The sequence below is a fragment of the Rhinopithecus roxellana genome, chromosome 3 (genome assembly GCF_007565055.1).
Source record: "Rhinopithecus roxellana isolate Shanxi Qingling chromosome 3, ASM756505v1, whole genome shotgun sequence".
Lineage (NCBI taxonomy): Eukaryota > Metazoa > Chordata > Mammalia > Primates > Cercopithecidae > Rhinopithecus > Rhinopithecus roxellana.
In genome coordinates this window covers 151,203,791-151,218,812 of record NC_044551.1, presented here as the reverse complement: position 1 = coordinate 151,218,812, position 15,022 = coordinate 151,203,791, and the positions used below count along the sequence as shown (strand labels likewise).

The following is a 15,022-nucleotide window of genomic DNA, read 5'->3' as shown; positions in this document are numbered from 1 at the left end:
CTAACATGGGCAACAGAGTGAGACCCTGTCTCTAAAGAAACAAAAAATATTGGCCGGGCGCGGTGGCTCAAGCCTGTAATCTCAGCACTTTGGGAGGCCGAGACGGGCGGATCACGAGGTCAGGAGATCGAGACCATCCTGGCTAACACGGTGAAACCCCGTCTCTACTAAAAATACAAAAAAACTAGCCGGGCGAGGTGGGGGGCGCCTGTAGTCCCAGCTACTCGGGAGGCTGAGAGGCAGGAGAATGGCGTAAACCCGGGAGGCGGAGCTTGCAGTGAGCTGAGATCTGGCCACTGCACTCCAGTCCGGGCGACAGAGCGAGACTCCGCCTCAAAAAAAAAAAAAAAAAAAAAACCAAAAAAATTTAAAGTTTTTTTTTTTGAGATGGCGTCTTGCTCTGTTGCTCATGCTGGAGTACAATGGCATGATCTCGGCTCACTGCAACCTCCGCCTTCTGAGTTCAAGCAATTCTCCTGCCTCAGCCTCCCAAGTAGCTGGGATTACAGGCATGCGCTACCACACCCAGCTAATTTTTGTATTTTTAGTAGAAATGGGGTTTCAACACGTTGGCCAGGCTGGTCTCGAACTCCCGACCTCAGGTGATCCGCCTGCCTCAGCCTCCCAAAGTGCTGGGATTACAGACATGAGCCACTATGTCCAACTAAAACTTGAAAGGTCTTTTTTTTTTTTTTTTTGAGACAGAGTTTTGCCTTCGTTGTCCAGGCTGGAGTGCAATGGCGCAACCTCCGCCTCCTGGGTTCAAACGATTCTCCTGCCTCAGCCTCCTGAGTAGCTGGGACTACAGGCATGTGCCACCATGCCCAGCTAATTTTTTGGTATTTTTAGTAGAGATGGGGTTTTTCCATGTTGGTCAGGCTGGTCTCGAACTCCTGACCTCAGGTGATCTGCCCGCCTCAGCCTCCCAAAGTGCTGGGATTACAGGCATGAGCCACCACACCTGGCCAAAAATTGAAAGTTTTAAAACAATTTTAAAAATAAGTTGTGTGTTCTGGTTTTTTTTAGAAAGACCCCCTGGGCCAGGTGTGGTTGCTCATGCCTATAATCCCAGCACTTAGGGAGGCACAGGCAGGAGGATAGCTTGAGCCCAGGAGTTCACGACCAGACTGGGCAACATAGCGAGACCCCATCTCCAAAAAAGAAAAAAGAAAATAATTTTTGTTTGTTTGTTTTTGAGACAGAGTCTCACTCTGTTGCCCAGGCTGGAGTGCAGTGGCACGATCTCAACTCACTGCAAGCTTGGCATCCCAGGTTCACACCATTCTCCTGCCTCAGCCTCCTGGGTAGCTGGGACTACAGGCGCCCACCACCACGCCCGGCTAATTTTTTGTATTTTTAGTAGAGACTGGGTTTCACCGTGTTAGCCAGGATGGTCTCGATCTCCTGACCTCGTGATCCACCCGCCTCAGCCTCCCAGAGTGCTAAGATTACAGGCGTAAGCCACTGCGCCTGGCCAAAAATAATGTTTTTTAATAATGACTGTAAATTTTTTTTTTTTCCTTTTTTGAGACAGAGTCTTACTCTATTGCCTAGGCTGAAGTGCAGTGGCACCATCTCGGCTCCCTGCAACCTCTGCCTCCCGGGCTCTCCCGGGCTCAAGCAATTCTCCTGCCTCAGCCACTGGAGCCACTGGAGTAGCTGGGATTACAGGCATGTGCTACCAAGTGCAGCTAATTTTTGTATTTTTAGTAGCGACCAGGTTTCGCCATGTTGGCCAGGCTGGTCTTGAACTCCTGGCCTCAAGTGATCTACCTGCCTTGGCCTCCCAAAGTGTTGGGATTACAGGCATGAGCCACCACACTTGACTGACTCTGTAAATTATTTAATAAATTTCATTTTGTATTTAAGGTTATGTAATGAAATTGAGAATAAAGTTAACGTTAAAGTGAGAAAATTATTAGAAACAGAAACCTAATTTAACTTGTGACCTTACTTTTACAGGTGAAAATTTTATGAATCAGATAGACAAGTTAATCTATAGATTAATTATGAAATAATAAGTATAGCCTTAATAATAAATATAAAATTGAGAACTGGACCAAAAAGTAGGTAATACTGTAATTATTTAGTTCAGTAGATGTTCAAAGAACAAAGAACGAGGATAGAACAAAACAAAACAAAGTATTTTATCTATAAAACAATTAGTGAGGTTGGAAAAGGAAGATTTCCTGAAATTGACAAATTGTCTGCCAAAACAGCATAATTTCCAGCCTGGCCAACATTATGAAACCCCATCTGTACTAAAAATACAAAAATTAGCCGGACACAGTGGCACATGCCTGTAATTCCACCTACTTGGGAGGTGGAGACAGGATAATTGCTTGAACCCAGGAGGCGGAGGTTGCAGTGAGCCGAGATCACGCCACTGCACTCCAGCCTGGGCGACAGAGTGAGACTGTCTCAAAAAAAACCAAAAAACACAGGAAAAAAAAAAACAAAACAAAACCAGCATAACTGGAAGAGACTACAGAGTGGTCTTAAGTATTAGGTGTGAGTCATTTTTTAATTTTTTGATGTTGCTCTTTTTCATTTATTCAAATATTTATTGAGCACCTACTTTATGTCACACATTGTTCCAGATACTAGGGGAAAACAGATGCTATCTCAGCCTTTCCTGCAGCTCACATTCATTTCAACTCATATTTTTTAATTAATCAAAAGCATATGTGATCTGTTGTGGTGTGGAAAAGAAAAAATTTTTGAAAAGGAAAAAAAAGCATATGTGAAAACCTACATATATCCTTTGATCTGGCAGTTCTACTCCTATTTACCCAAGAGAAATGAGAAAATATATTTACCAAAAATCTTGTGCAAAAATGTTTATACTAGCTTTATTTGTTGGTGGTGAGTTGGCTTTTTTTTTTTTTTTTTGAGTCAGAGTCTCACTCGGTAGCCCAGACTGGAGCACAATGGCACAATCACAGCTCACTGCAGCCTAGACCTCCCAGGTTCAAGTGATCTTCCCACCTCAACCTCCCAAGTAGCTGGAACTACAGGCACATACTACCACATCTGGGTAATTTTTTTTTTTTTTTTTTTTTTTTTTTGAGATGGAGTCTCGCTCTGTCACCCAGGCTGGAGTGCAGTGGCCGGATCTCAGCTCACTGCAAGCTCCACCTCAGGGGTTTACGCCATTCTCCTGCCTCAGCCTCCCGAGTAGCTGGGACTACAGGCGCCCGCCACCTCGCCGGGCTAGTTTTTTGTATTTTTTTTTTAGTAGAGATGGGGTTTCACCGTGTTAGCCAGGATGGTCTCGACATCCTGACCTCGTGATCCGCCCGTCTCGGCCTCCCAAAGTGCTGGGATTACAGGCTTGAGCCACTGCGCCCGGCCACATCTGGCTAATTTTTTAATTTTTTTGTAGAGATAGGCTTTCAACATGTTGCTTAGGCTGATCTTGAACTCCTGGGCTCAAGGGATCCACCCACCCAGCCTCCCAAAGTGCTGGGATTACAAGTGTGAGCCACCATGCCCAGTCTATACAAATTTTATTTGTAATAGCCAAAAACTGGAAATACCTCAAATGTCCATCAAAAAAGGAATGGATAAATAATGGAATGCTACTTAGCAAAAAGATGAATAAACCACTGATAGAGTCAGTCATATTATGCTACGTGGCCAAAGCTGGTCATAAAAAGTTATCCACTGTATGATACCATTTATATGAAATTCTAGAACAGATAAAACTAACCTGTGGTGATGGAATTCAGATCAGTGGTTGCTTCTGGAGATGAAAATGGGGATTGACTGTGAAGGGGCAAGAGGAGACTTTCTGGGATGTTAACAGTGTTCTGTATCTTAAATAGTCAAATTCAGACTTCTTTTATAAAGCAGAAAGTATCTTGGGGATTATTACCATAGAGGTGGTTTGCCAACCACATCTAAGCATTATCTTTTCCTTATGAACAGTGACTTTGAATATAGATTGTATTAAATATTTTATTCATTTGGCAATCTACACTAATTTTCTTTTTTTTTTTTTTTTTTTTTTTGAGACGGAGTCTCACTCTGTCACCCAGGCTGGAGTGCAGTGGCCAGATCTCAGCTCACTGCAAGCTCCGCCTCCTCGGTTCACGCCATTCTCCTGCCTCAGCCTCCCAGGTAGCTGGGACTACAGGCACCCGCCACCTTGCCCGGCTAGTTTTTTGTATTTTTTTTTTTTTAGTAGAGACGGGGTTTCACCATGTTAGCCAGGATGGTCTCGATCTCCTGACCTCGTGATCCGCCCGTCTCAGCCTCCCAAAGTGCTGGGATTACAGGCTTGAGCTACTGCTCCCGGCCTATTTTCTTTTTTTTTTTTTGAGACAAAGTCTCGCTCTTGTCCCCCAGGCTGGAGTGCAATGGCGCCATCTGGGCTTACTGTACCCTCCGCCTCCTGGGTTCAAGCGATTCTCCTGCCTCAGCCTCCTGAGTAGCTGGGATTACAGGTGCCTACCGCCACTCCCGGCTGATTTTTGTATTTTTAGTAGAGATGGGATTTCACCATGTTGGCCAGGATGGTCTCAAACTCCTCACCTCAGGTGATCCACCCACCTTGACCTCCCAAAGTACCAGGATTACAGGCGTGAGCCACTGCGCCCGGCCTAGAATTTCTTTTTATTTTAAGACAGAGTCTCTCTCTCTGTTGTCCAGGCCGGAGTGCAATGGTGCAATCTCGGCTTCCTGCAGCCTCCACCTCCTGGGTTCAAGTGATTCTCCTGCCTCAGCCTCCTAAGTAGCTGGGATTACAGGCACCTGCCACCATGCCTGGCTAATTTTTGTATTTTTAGTAGAGTCAGGGTTTCACCATGTTGTCAACGGTGGTCTCGAACTCCTGACCTCAAGTGTTTCACTCGCCTCAGGCTCCCAAAGTGCTGGGATTACAGGCGTGAGCCACCGCACCCAGCCCAGAATTTCCTTTTCTTTTTTTTTTTTGAGATGGAGTCTCACTCTGTTGTCCACGCTGGAGTGCACTGGCGCAATCTCGGCTCACTGCAAGCTCCACCTCCCGGGTTCACGCCATTCTCCTGCGTCAGGCTCCCGAGTAGCTGGGACTACAGGCGCCCGCCACCACGCCCAGCTATTTTTTTGTGTATTTTTTTTAGTAGAGATGGGGTTTCACTGTGTTAGCCAGGATGGCCTCAATCTCCTGACCTCGTGATCCACCCACCTCAGCCTCCCAAAGTGCTGGGATTACAAACATGAGCCAATGCGCCCGGCCCCCAGAATTTCTTAGCAAGATAAAATACTCTGGGCTAAAGTAGCTACAGTAACACTTACGTTGTCATTATGGGGCACTTGAGCTTTTGGCCATAAGAGAGTACTGGGTCTGGAATTACCCTCCCACTGTACACAATTAGAAAACTGGACAAAAAAGGATGCTACAACTGTTTTCAGACATTGGGCAACAGCTAGCCCAGGACTGTGATTCCTGAGAGAAAGGAAACAACTCTATTTTAGTTTTATGCCAAGAGGTAATTTTCAGACCATGGTGCAGAGAGGATGCCCAAATATAGTCCAATAGTCTTGCTGAGTTGAGGAGATGTAGACCAGAATTTGGAGAGGCCAACAGGACTAGAATTTTTTTGCTAGGACAGAGAGGAGGGAGTACCAGAGAGAAGGGACCTCTAGAGAGAAAGGACTCTAGAAATTTACATAGCCAAATACCAATCTGTGTATGCAGTGGGTAAAACTCCAAAAGCCTAGTCAAAGAACAATTATATGTTAGCCAGATAATTACTAGAGCTCTCATGGGGCCAGGAATCATTGTTGTTTAATCCCATTTAGCCTTCTAACAAATCTTAAAAACTGATCTGCAAGCAAGTGAACTGTCAGAACAAAGTTCAACCTTCTTCAAAGGACTACAACAAAATCCAGCACTCAATATGAAATTACTAGACATGCAAAGTAACAGGAAAGTGTGATTCAGTCAGTAGAAACAGACACAAGTGTGACAAAGATGATGGAATTAGCAGATGAAGACATTAAGACAATCGTTATGAATGTCCTCAAGGACTTAAAGGAAAATACAAACATGAGGAAAGAAATGGAAGATATAAAACGGAATCAAATGAAACTTCTAGAAATGAAAAATACAGTATTTGAAATGAAAATTTCTTTCTTTTCTTTCGAGACAGGGTCTCCCTGTGTTGCCCAGGCTGGTCTCGAGCTCCTAGGCTCAAGTGATTCTTCCACCTTGCCCTCCCAAAGTCTGGGATTATAGGCATGAGCTACCATGTCCAGCCTGAAATGAAAATTTCACTGGATAAGATTAACAGTAAATTAGATAGTGCCAGTACTGCAAAAGGAAAGACCACTAAACTTAACTCAGTGCAATAGAAACTATCCAAAATGAAGCACAGAGAGAAAAGTGACAGAAAGCAAAATAAACAGAGCCTCAATGACCGGTGGGACGACATCAGGCAGTCTAACAAACCTGCAACTGAAGTCCCAGAAGTGGAATGGAGGAGGAAGAAAGATAGTTATGGAAGTAATGGCCACAATTTTTTATGATAATTGTTTTGTTATTAAAGACTGTCATGTCAGTCATGAGAAAATTATTTCACGTGTATCATTTAAGATGAATTATATGGCCGGGCGCGGTGGCTCAAGCCTGTAATCCCAGCACTTTGGGAGGCCGAGACGGGCGGATCACGAGGTCAGGAGATCGAGACCATCCTGGCTAACACGGTGAAACCCCGTCTCTACTAAAAATACAAAAAACTAGCCGGGCGAGGTGGCGGGCGCCTGTAGTCCCAGCTACTCGGGAGGCTGAGGCAGGAGAATGGCATAAACCCGGGAGGCGGAGCTTGCAGTGAGCTGAGATCCGGCCACTGCACTCCAGCCTGGGCGACAGAGTGAGACTCCGTCTCAAAAAAAAAAAAAAGATGAATTATATGAACAATTATTAGATTGGAGCAGTTACTTGAATTCATAGCAAATAACTGTCTGAATAGATTAACATTTTCAGCAGGAAGAACAGAGAAGGAAAAATAAATGTTGGATTTGTGGTGAGTAGAATACCAGAACTGAATATTACAATTATTTGTTATATTGTCAGTATGAATTGGTGTATATCTAATGACAAAAAAGGTATTATTGTACCAGTTCCTAAATGTTTGATTTGACCTTATTTGCAATAAAAGTAAATCAAACATTAAGTAGTAATATAAGCTATTGTTAGAAATGCTTGTTCCCTGGTGCTGTAAAGACAGCACTTAAACGTAAATTTAATTTCCTCAGCAAGGCCATTTTTACTTTCTGCAGAAAGGGTACACTTGCCAGCAATTTTGCCACAACAGTACACCAAACAAAGGAGACAGGGTCATTTATAATGTGATGCGTCCACCCTGCTGCTGTGTCTGGTTTCCATTGGCCGGAATGGGACCTCACATTCTGTGTTTGTCCTGATTGGCTAGCAACTTAGAACTTTTTAAAAGAGGCAGAGGCAGAGGAGAACAAAGGAAGGAGGAAGTAACTTGTGGAATGCTGAGAAAGGTAAAAACACCTTCAAATAAGGAAGAGGAACAGGCTATGACCTAATGCTTGCTTGGACCAGTATAAGTATGCCTGGACAAATATTTAGGCTAAATTTTGGGAGCTAAGAACATAAAGTACATTAATTTCTTTATTACGGCTGGCAGATATTTAAGAATGTTAGCATGGGTCTTTGAATAAATTTTGCTTCTAAGAGAAGTTACTATTTATTCCTAATTAGATGGGGAGGAAAGTCTGTGAAGAGTAACCTCTACTTTTAGCATTATTAATGGGTTTCTGATTTTCATGTTGTAAAAATATTTTAAAATCTTATTTAGCTTCAGAAGAACTGACCATTGCTGGCATGACATTTACAACTTTTGATCTGGGTGGACATGTTCAAGGTAAGATTCCTTTTTTTTTTTTTTTTGAGACAGGGTCTCACTCTGTCTCCTGGGCTGGAGTGCAGTGGTGCAATCTCAGCTCACTGCAACCTCTGCCTCCTGGGTTCAAGTAATCTTCATGCCTCAGCCTCCCCAACAGCTGGGATTACAGGCATGTGCCACTGCGCCTGGCTAATTTTTGTATTTTTAGTAGAGATGGGGTTTCGCCATGTTCAAGGTAAGATTCTCTTACTCTTACACTTTGTTTTATTTTAACTTAACAAAAATGTGGCCATTAGTTCTAGTGCATGAAATCTCATTCTAGTCACGCAAGGCCAGAGTAGATTTAAAATTTAGGGATTATTACTCCCCGATAAATGCTTTAAAAGCAAAGGGTGATTTTCATGATACTTCTGGCCAATTCAAATCAGAATTGCTTTTGGTGGTAAAGTGTATGGGTAAAATTAACTTCCATTCTCTCTACTTCAATCTACCTCTCACTGTCATAATCATGTTATGAACATGTTACTGCTCTGTAAAACAAACAAACAAACAAAACAAAAAAACCTTCAGTGGCTAACTCATTACCTACAAAATAAAGGCCAAACTCATTAACCTGGCATTCAGGATCTCTATGATCTGGTCCCAGTTTACTTTTCTGGGCTTTTAAAAACTATTTTGTAGAGACAAGGTCTCACTCACTGTGTTGCCCAGGCTTGTCTCCAACTCCTGGGCTCAAGCAATCCTCCCACCTCAGCCTCCCAAAAGTTGGGATTATAGGTGTGAGCCACCACACCTGGCCTACTTTTCTGGTCTTTATTTCCCACTATTCCCCTTCCCATTCTTTTTACTTCAACCAAATCAGACCTTCTTGGTGTTTTCCTACCTCCATGCTTTTGTTCATACCATCCCCATCCACACATGAGTAACCCCTTCAGGCCCCAGCATATGCCCTGCTACCTCCCTTGGGAAGCCATTCTCACTTGGAGTTCTCTCAGCTGTACTTCATAGCACTTAGTATATTTGTGTACATGTCTGCAACAAGTTTGGAAAGACTGCCTTATCTCCTATATTAAACTTGTGGGGACTAAAATCCTGTTTTGTTTTGTTTTTTTTAATTAAAAAATTTTTTTTGTAGAGATGGGGTCTCACAATCTTTCCCAGGCTGATTTTGAAGTCCTGGCCTCAAGCAGTCCTCCTGCCTCAATTTCCCAAAGTGCTGGGATTACAGGTGTGAGCCACCACACCTGGCCTGTTCATTTTTTATATCCCCAAAAATATGTGGCGACATCTACCTCATAGTAAGTCATAATTAATGAATATTACCAAGTTGGTGGGCATTCTAAAGACCTGATACAACATATAGTTGGAAAGATTGTAAATGGTTCTGACTAGTGAAAGCACATTTGAGACATGTAATTGTCTGGCATATACACAAAATAATTTCTGGAATATGATTATTAGAATTGGAATCTAATGGAATTTGTCTGAGACTTCATTTCTATATTGTTTTCAAGACATGTCATAATGGCTGGGTGTGGGGTCTCAGGCCTATAATCCCAGCGCTTTGAGAGGCTGAGGTTGGGAAGATCACTTGAAGCCAGGAGTTTGAGACCAGCCGTGCGACATAGCAAGACCCTGTCTCTACACAAAATTTAAAAAATTAATGAGGCATAGTGATAGACACTGATAGTCCTATCTACTCAGGAGGCTGAGATGGGAATATGGCTTGAGCTCAAGAGTCTGAGGCTACAGTGAACTAGCCTGGATGACAGAGCAAGACCCTGTCCCTTAAAAAAAAAAAAAGATATGTCATACAACTCAAGTCAGTGAAGAAAGTTACGTTGTGGAAAAATTACTCTTATGATTTCATAGACTTTAGTTAATTATTAACATTTGAGCTTCTTTTCTGTTATGAGTAAAACAGTTTTTATGTTTTTTTTTTTTTATTTACTTATTTTTTTTGAGACAGAGTTTGGCTCTGACTCCCAGGCTGGAGTGCAGTGGCATGATCTTGGCTTACTTCAACCTCTGCCTCCTGGGCTCCATCCTCCTACCTTAGCCTCCCAAGTAGCTGGGCAGGCACACACCACCACATTTTCTAATTTTTTTTTTTTTTTTTTTTTTTTTTTTGAGACGGAGCCTGTCTCTGTCACCCAGACTGGGGTGCAATGGTGGGATCTCAGCTCACTGCAACCTCCACCTCCCGGTTTCAAGTGATTCTCCTACCTCAGCCTGGGACTACAGGTGCCCGCCACCAAGCCCAGCTAAATTTTTGTATTTTTAGTAGAGACGGGGTTTCGCCATGTTGGCCAGGCTGATCTCCAACTCCTGACCTCAGGTGATCCACCTGCCTCGGCCTCCCAAAGTGCTGGGATTACAGGCATGAGCCACTGCGTCCAGCTTGGCTAAATTTTTGTGTTTTTTTGTAGAGATGAGGTTTCCCTATGTTGTCCAGGCTGGTCTCGAACTGAGCTCAAGCAATCCACCTGCCTTGGCCTTCCAAAGTGCTGGGATTACAGGTGTGAGCCACCACACCCAGCCTTATTATTTTAACAAGTTTGTACCTGATATTACTTTCCTTCTGTCACTCATTCCAAATTTATCACTGGCAAAAAAAAAAAAATCTGATAACTAGAAATGTCAAAAAATGAACACTGCATATATATGTAACATAAATACATTTTTATGTATATATAATTACATATATATGTAGTTTTTTTACTGCTTATATTTTAGATTTATATAGTAACAGCCCTCCAATGAACTTAACGTGTATCATTTTGTTTTTATTTTTATTTATTTATTTTTTTTGAGACGGAGTCTCGCTCTGTCGCCCAGGCTGGAGTGCAGTGGCCGGATCTCAGCTCACTGCAAGCTCCACCTCCCGGGTTCACGCCATTCTCCTGCCTCAGCCTCCGGAGTAGCTGGGACTACAGGCGCCCGCCACCTCGCCCGGCTAGATTTTTGTATTTTTTAGTAGAGACGGGGTTTCACCGTGTTAGCCAGGATGGTCTCGATCTCCTGACCTCGTGATCCGCCCGTCTCGGCCTCCCAAAGTGCTGGGATTACAGGCTTGAGCCACCGCGCCCGGCCTGTTTTTATTTTTATTTTTATTTTAAATATTCTACTTCTTACATATGGTAATTGGAAGAGACTAAAGTATTTGACTTGGCCACAATCAAGGAAAACCTGAAATTTCCTCTTTGTTATTCTCAGAAGAATTTGGCACCATTATATTCAAGTTAAAAGATTAACTTGAATATATTGTGAAGTACCAGCAGCTAAGGGATTACTGCACTTGTTATCTTGTTGGACTCTTTGCTTAAACCATCTGCTGGGTTTGACCAACAAATAAACTCTAACTCCTGGTTGTTTTTGTTAGCTCGAAGAGTGTGGAAAAACTACCTTCCTGCTATCAATGGCATTGTATTTCTGGTGGATTGTGCAGACCATGAAAGGCTGTTAGAGTCAAAAGAAGAACTTGATGTAAGTTAAATAATTGAAACTAAATATAGTCAAATCACTCTGGTAAGCCTGCAGAAGTAGGTTGGAGATATAGATATCAGAGTGCAGCTTTTCTTCAGTCTGTGATGAAACTCTTGGCAATTTGTTGACCTCAGTGATTGCTTTAAGTAGTGATAGAATGCAAAGGGAGTAACTGAGTAATTGTAGCTATTGCGGAAGTACTAACACAGACATCCTTTATGAAGACTTAAGAAGCTCACCCTGTACAGAATGTACCCTTTTAGTATATTTCATGTCTGCTATATTCCTGGAGTGGGTTGATCTTGAGTCCCTGGTCATGCTAGGATGCTATTTTTTAAGCCACAACCTGGAAATGATAGGACTTGCCATCTTTGACACTACTCCTAGGAGTGAGCAGAGGCATATGTAGCTACCTCCCCTCCAGTATCCCAGGTCAGATACTTTGTAAAGGGGCCCAACAGCAGCAGGCAAGGTCAGCACCAGATCTGGGGCCACAGAGTAAGCAGGTCCATAATTTCGTTGAAGGTTGATCTACCATGGCTCTGCCTAGAGCAGGCAAACAAATACTTGTACATGTGGAAAAGGCCAGGTAGGTTCTCTGGTTGCAAAACAAGGAAAGAGAATGCCTGAGTTCCTACTTTGTTCCAGAGACTGTGCGTATTACTTCATTTAATTCTAAACTTCATAGGGTGGATGGTACTGTTCCTAATTCTCTCTAGAGCTTCAGTCAGGCTAACTTGCCCAAAGTCACATCTCAGAAGCAGTAGAACCAGAAGTGAAACCAGATCTGTCCACCTTTAAGGTGCTGGCTCTATACACTCTGTGTCACTGCTTTACAGGGTGAGCAGAGTAAACATTTACAGGAAGAGTCGTAGGAAGACAGAAGAATTGAGCTTATGGTTTCATTGAGGTCAATTTAAAATGTGGGGGGAGTTTGACAAAGAAAGTTGATATGACATGATGTGGTAGAGAATGAGTCCTTTACTGTTTTATCATATCAAAATAAGCTCTTCGGATGGTTTCATATCAACTCTTGTTTTGTATTGTTTTGTTGTTTTCAGTCACTAATGACAGATGAAACCATTGCTAATGTGCCTATACTGATTCTTGGGAATAAGATCGACAGACCTGAAGCCATCAGTGAAGAGAGGTTGCGAGAGATGTTTGGTTTATATGGTCAGACAACAGGAAAGGTAAAAAAAAAAAAAAAATTATGATGGGTGTGTTTAATTCTACAGTACAAATGTCTTCTTAAATTACTATTGTCGAACTATACAAGCCCATTATCTTTTTTTTTCTTAAACTGTCATTTATACATGTGGGTCTTTCTGATGTCTTCATTTCTTTCTACCATGGAATGAAACCTTTTCTTGGTGACAACAAAAATGTCAAGGATCAGTTATGCCTAAGGCTTGTGCTTATGGGAAACTAAATTAAAGCTTTCAAAGTTATTCATTATACATTTTCAGAATTAGCCACCAAACGATATATTTGAGTGTTTAAGTATACCAGTAGTATGTTTAGGCCCTGAGTTTACCAGAGATAAATAAGACATAAACTTGGTTATGGGAATATTTTAGGGTTTTCTGAACATATACTTTATAATAAGCTTTAAGACGGATTGTTTTGGTATTCACTTTTCCTAGGATTTATTTTGGGGAAAACATCAGCATTGAAAAAATCCAGATAAACAATGGAAGAACCTCTGAGGCTTACAGAATTTTCTTAGTTTACATATACTATTTCAGGGTGGAGAAATACTGCAGCATATAGCAGGAGGCTCTTAAGTTAGACAAAGTAGACTTTGGTCTGTTTTCTGTCTCTTTCATAAATTAGCTCGTAGACTTTGGTCTGTTTTCTGTCTTTTTCATAAATTAGCTCGACATTAATTTTAGGAAATGCCTTGTTTGGTCGTAAACCTTCTCAGGGAATGTTTGTCTTTAATATTAGTGCAGCCAGTTTGGATTTTTTTCTAAGTCAGATTATTTTTATTCTTGGGTATCTTGCAAGCTAACCTCTTTCCCACTGAGTGACCATCCTGTCCTAAGGTAGAGTGAGAGAAGGAGGCTTCTTGTGTGTTCATGGGGCTTGGATGCCAAGCAGCCATGACTTTATCACAGTCATGGATTTATCACAGCCATTCTTTGTTCTAAAATAGAACCGATAATTCTGCTGGGGTGTGGGGCTTTATTAATTTCATAAAATTCCAACAAAATGTCTCTCTTTTATTCTAGGGGAGTGTATCTCTGAAAGAACTGAATGCCCGACCCTTAGAAGTTTTCATGTGTAGTGTGCTCAAAAGACAAGGTTACGGAGAAGGCTTCCGCTGGATGGCACAGTACATTGATTAACACATACCCACATTGGTTCCACGTGTCAACGTTCAGGCTTACTCAGAGATTTGATTGCTCAACATGCATAACTTGAATTCAATAGACTTTTGCTGGTTATAAAACAGATGTTTTTAAGATTATTAATATTATATCAACTTAATTTGAGTGAGAATTGAAAACTGATTCAAGTAAGTTTGAATATCACGATGTTAGCTTTCTAATTCCATAAAAGTAATTGGTTTTTACAGTTTATAATCTGACATCACCCCAGCGCCATTTGTAAAGAGCAACTTTCCAGCAGTACATTTGAAGCACTTTTTAACAACATGAAACTATAAATATAAACCATATTTAAAAGCTCATCATGTTAAATTTTTTATGTACTTTTTTGGAACTAGTTTTTAAATTTTAGATTATATGTCCACCTATCTTAAGTGTACAGTTAATAATTAGCTTATTCAATGATTGCATGATGCCTTACAGTTTTCAATAACATTTTTTCTTATGCAAACGTCATGCAATAAAACAAACTCTAATGTTTGGCATCCTTGTTGGGCAAATGTTTCATTTAAAGGTGTCTTATCTAGCTAGTATACTCTGAAAATTTGAGCATTTAATATTAGGCATATGAGGTGGTTGTTGGGAAAGGAGATTCCTTCAGAATATTTAGAATAGCATTTAAGCCTTCAAGGCTTATGTATTTACCATGAGATGGTTGTGGTCAGTTGCACCTGATACCATGTATCCCTGAATCATGTGTTTTTTTATTAGTAATGCTGCCACTACCATTGCTGATGGGGTCTGTGTCCTAGTCCCTGTGGGATTGGCTTTCTGAAGAAAAGCACATTTATGGTATACAAGGTTGATTCTCAGTTTGGTAGGCTCTGTAGTTCCATCCCAGCTGTCTAATTCTGAAGTGCTGCAATCTTATTGGTGCCCAATGGGGTAATCTGTGCCTCTTCCCCAAAAGCAATGACAGGCGCCACTCTCTCCACATTTAGATATATTCCCAGTCTCTTTACATTTAACGGTACTCCCTGGAGCAAGCAATAAGTAGGACCTTGTGTGCAGTTTCATTGTAGAGACATGTATATCTGAGGAATAAAACAGCTTGTTTTGTGTCAGTCTGAGATATGTGAAGATTTTGTTCCTATCCTATAGCTCTTTTGTACTCTTTGGCATATTTTATATCCTGGTAGAAGAAAACAAGTGCTTGTTTCCAATTTTCTTTTTTCTTATTTGCTCTCAGGTAGTTCTCACTTCATACAACAAAGACTTTTTGTTTGTTTGGCTTTTTGTTGTTGTTGTTCTGTTTCATTTTGTTTTAGAGACAGGGTTTCA

General features: G+C 41.6%; 1 protein-coding gene across 2 annotated transcripts in view; it reads left to right on the top strand.

Annotated features, from left to right (window-relative positions):
• SAR1B (secretion associated Ras related GTPase 1B) overlaps positions 1 to 14,805 on the top strand; it is a 32,807-nt gene extending 18,002 nt beyond the window's left edge. For both annotated transcript variants that reach the window (XM_010359934.2, XM_010359935.2), the window contains 4 exons: positions 7,815 to 7,880; positions 11,245 to 11,348; positions 12,410 to 12,541; positions 13,583 to 14,805. In XM_010359934.2, coding sequence (XP_010358236.1) covers positions 7,815 to 7,880; positions 11,245 to 11,348; positions 12,410 to 12,541; positions 13,583 to 13,699 — 419 coding nt within the window. In that variant the 3' untranslated portion in view covers positions 13,700 to 14,805. The remainder of the gene's footprint in view (positions 1 to 7,814; positions 7,881 to 11,244; positions 11,349 to 12,409; positions 12,542 to 13,582) is intronic.
• Positions 14,806 to 15,022: the final 217 nt, after the last annotated feature.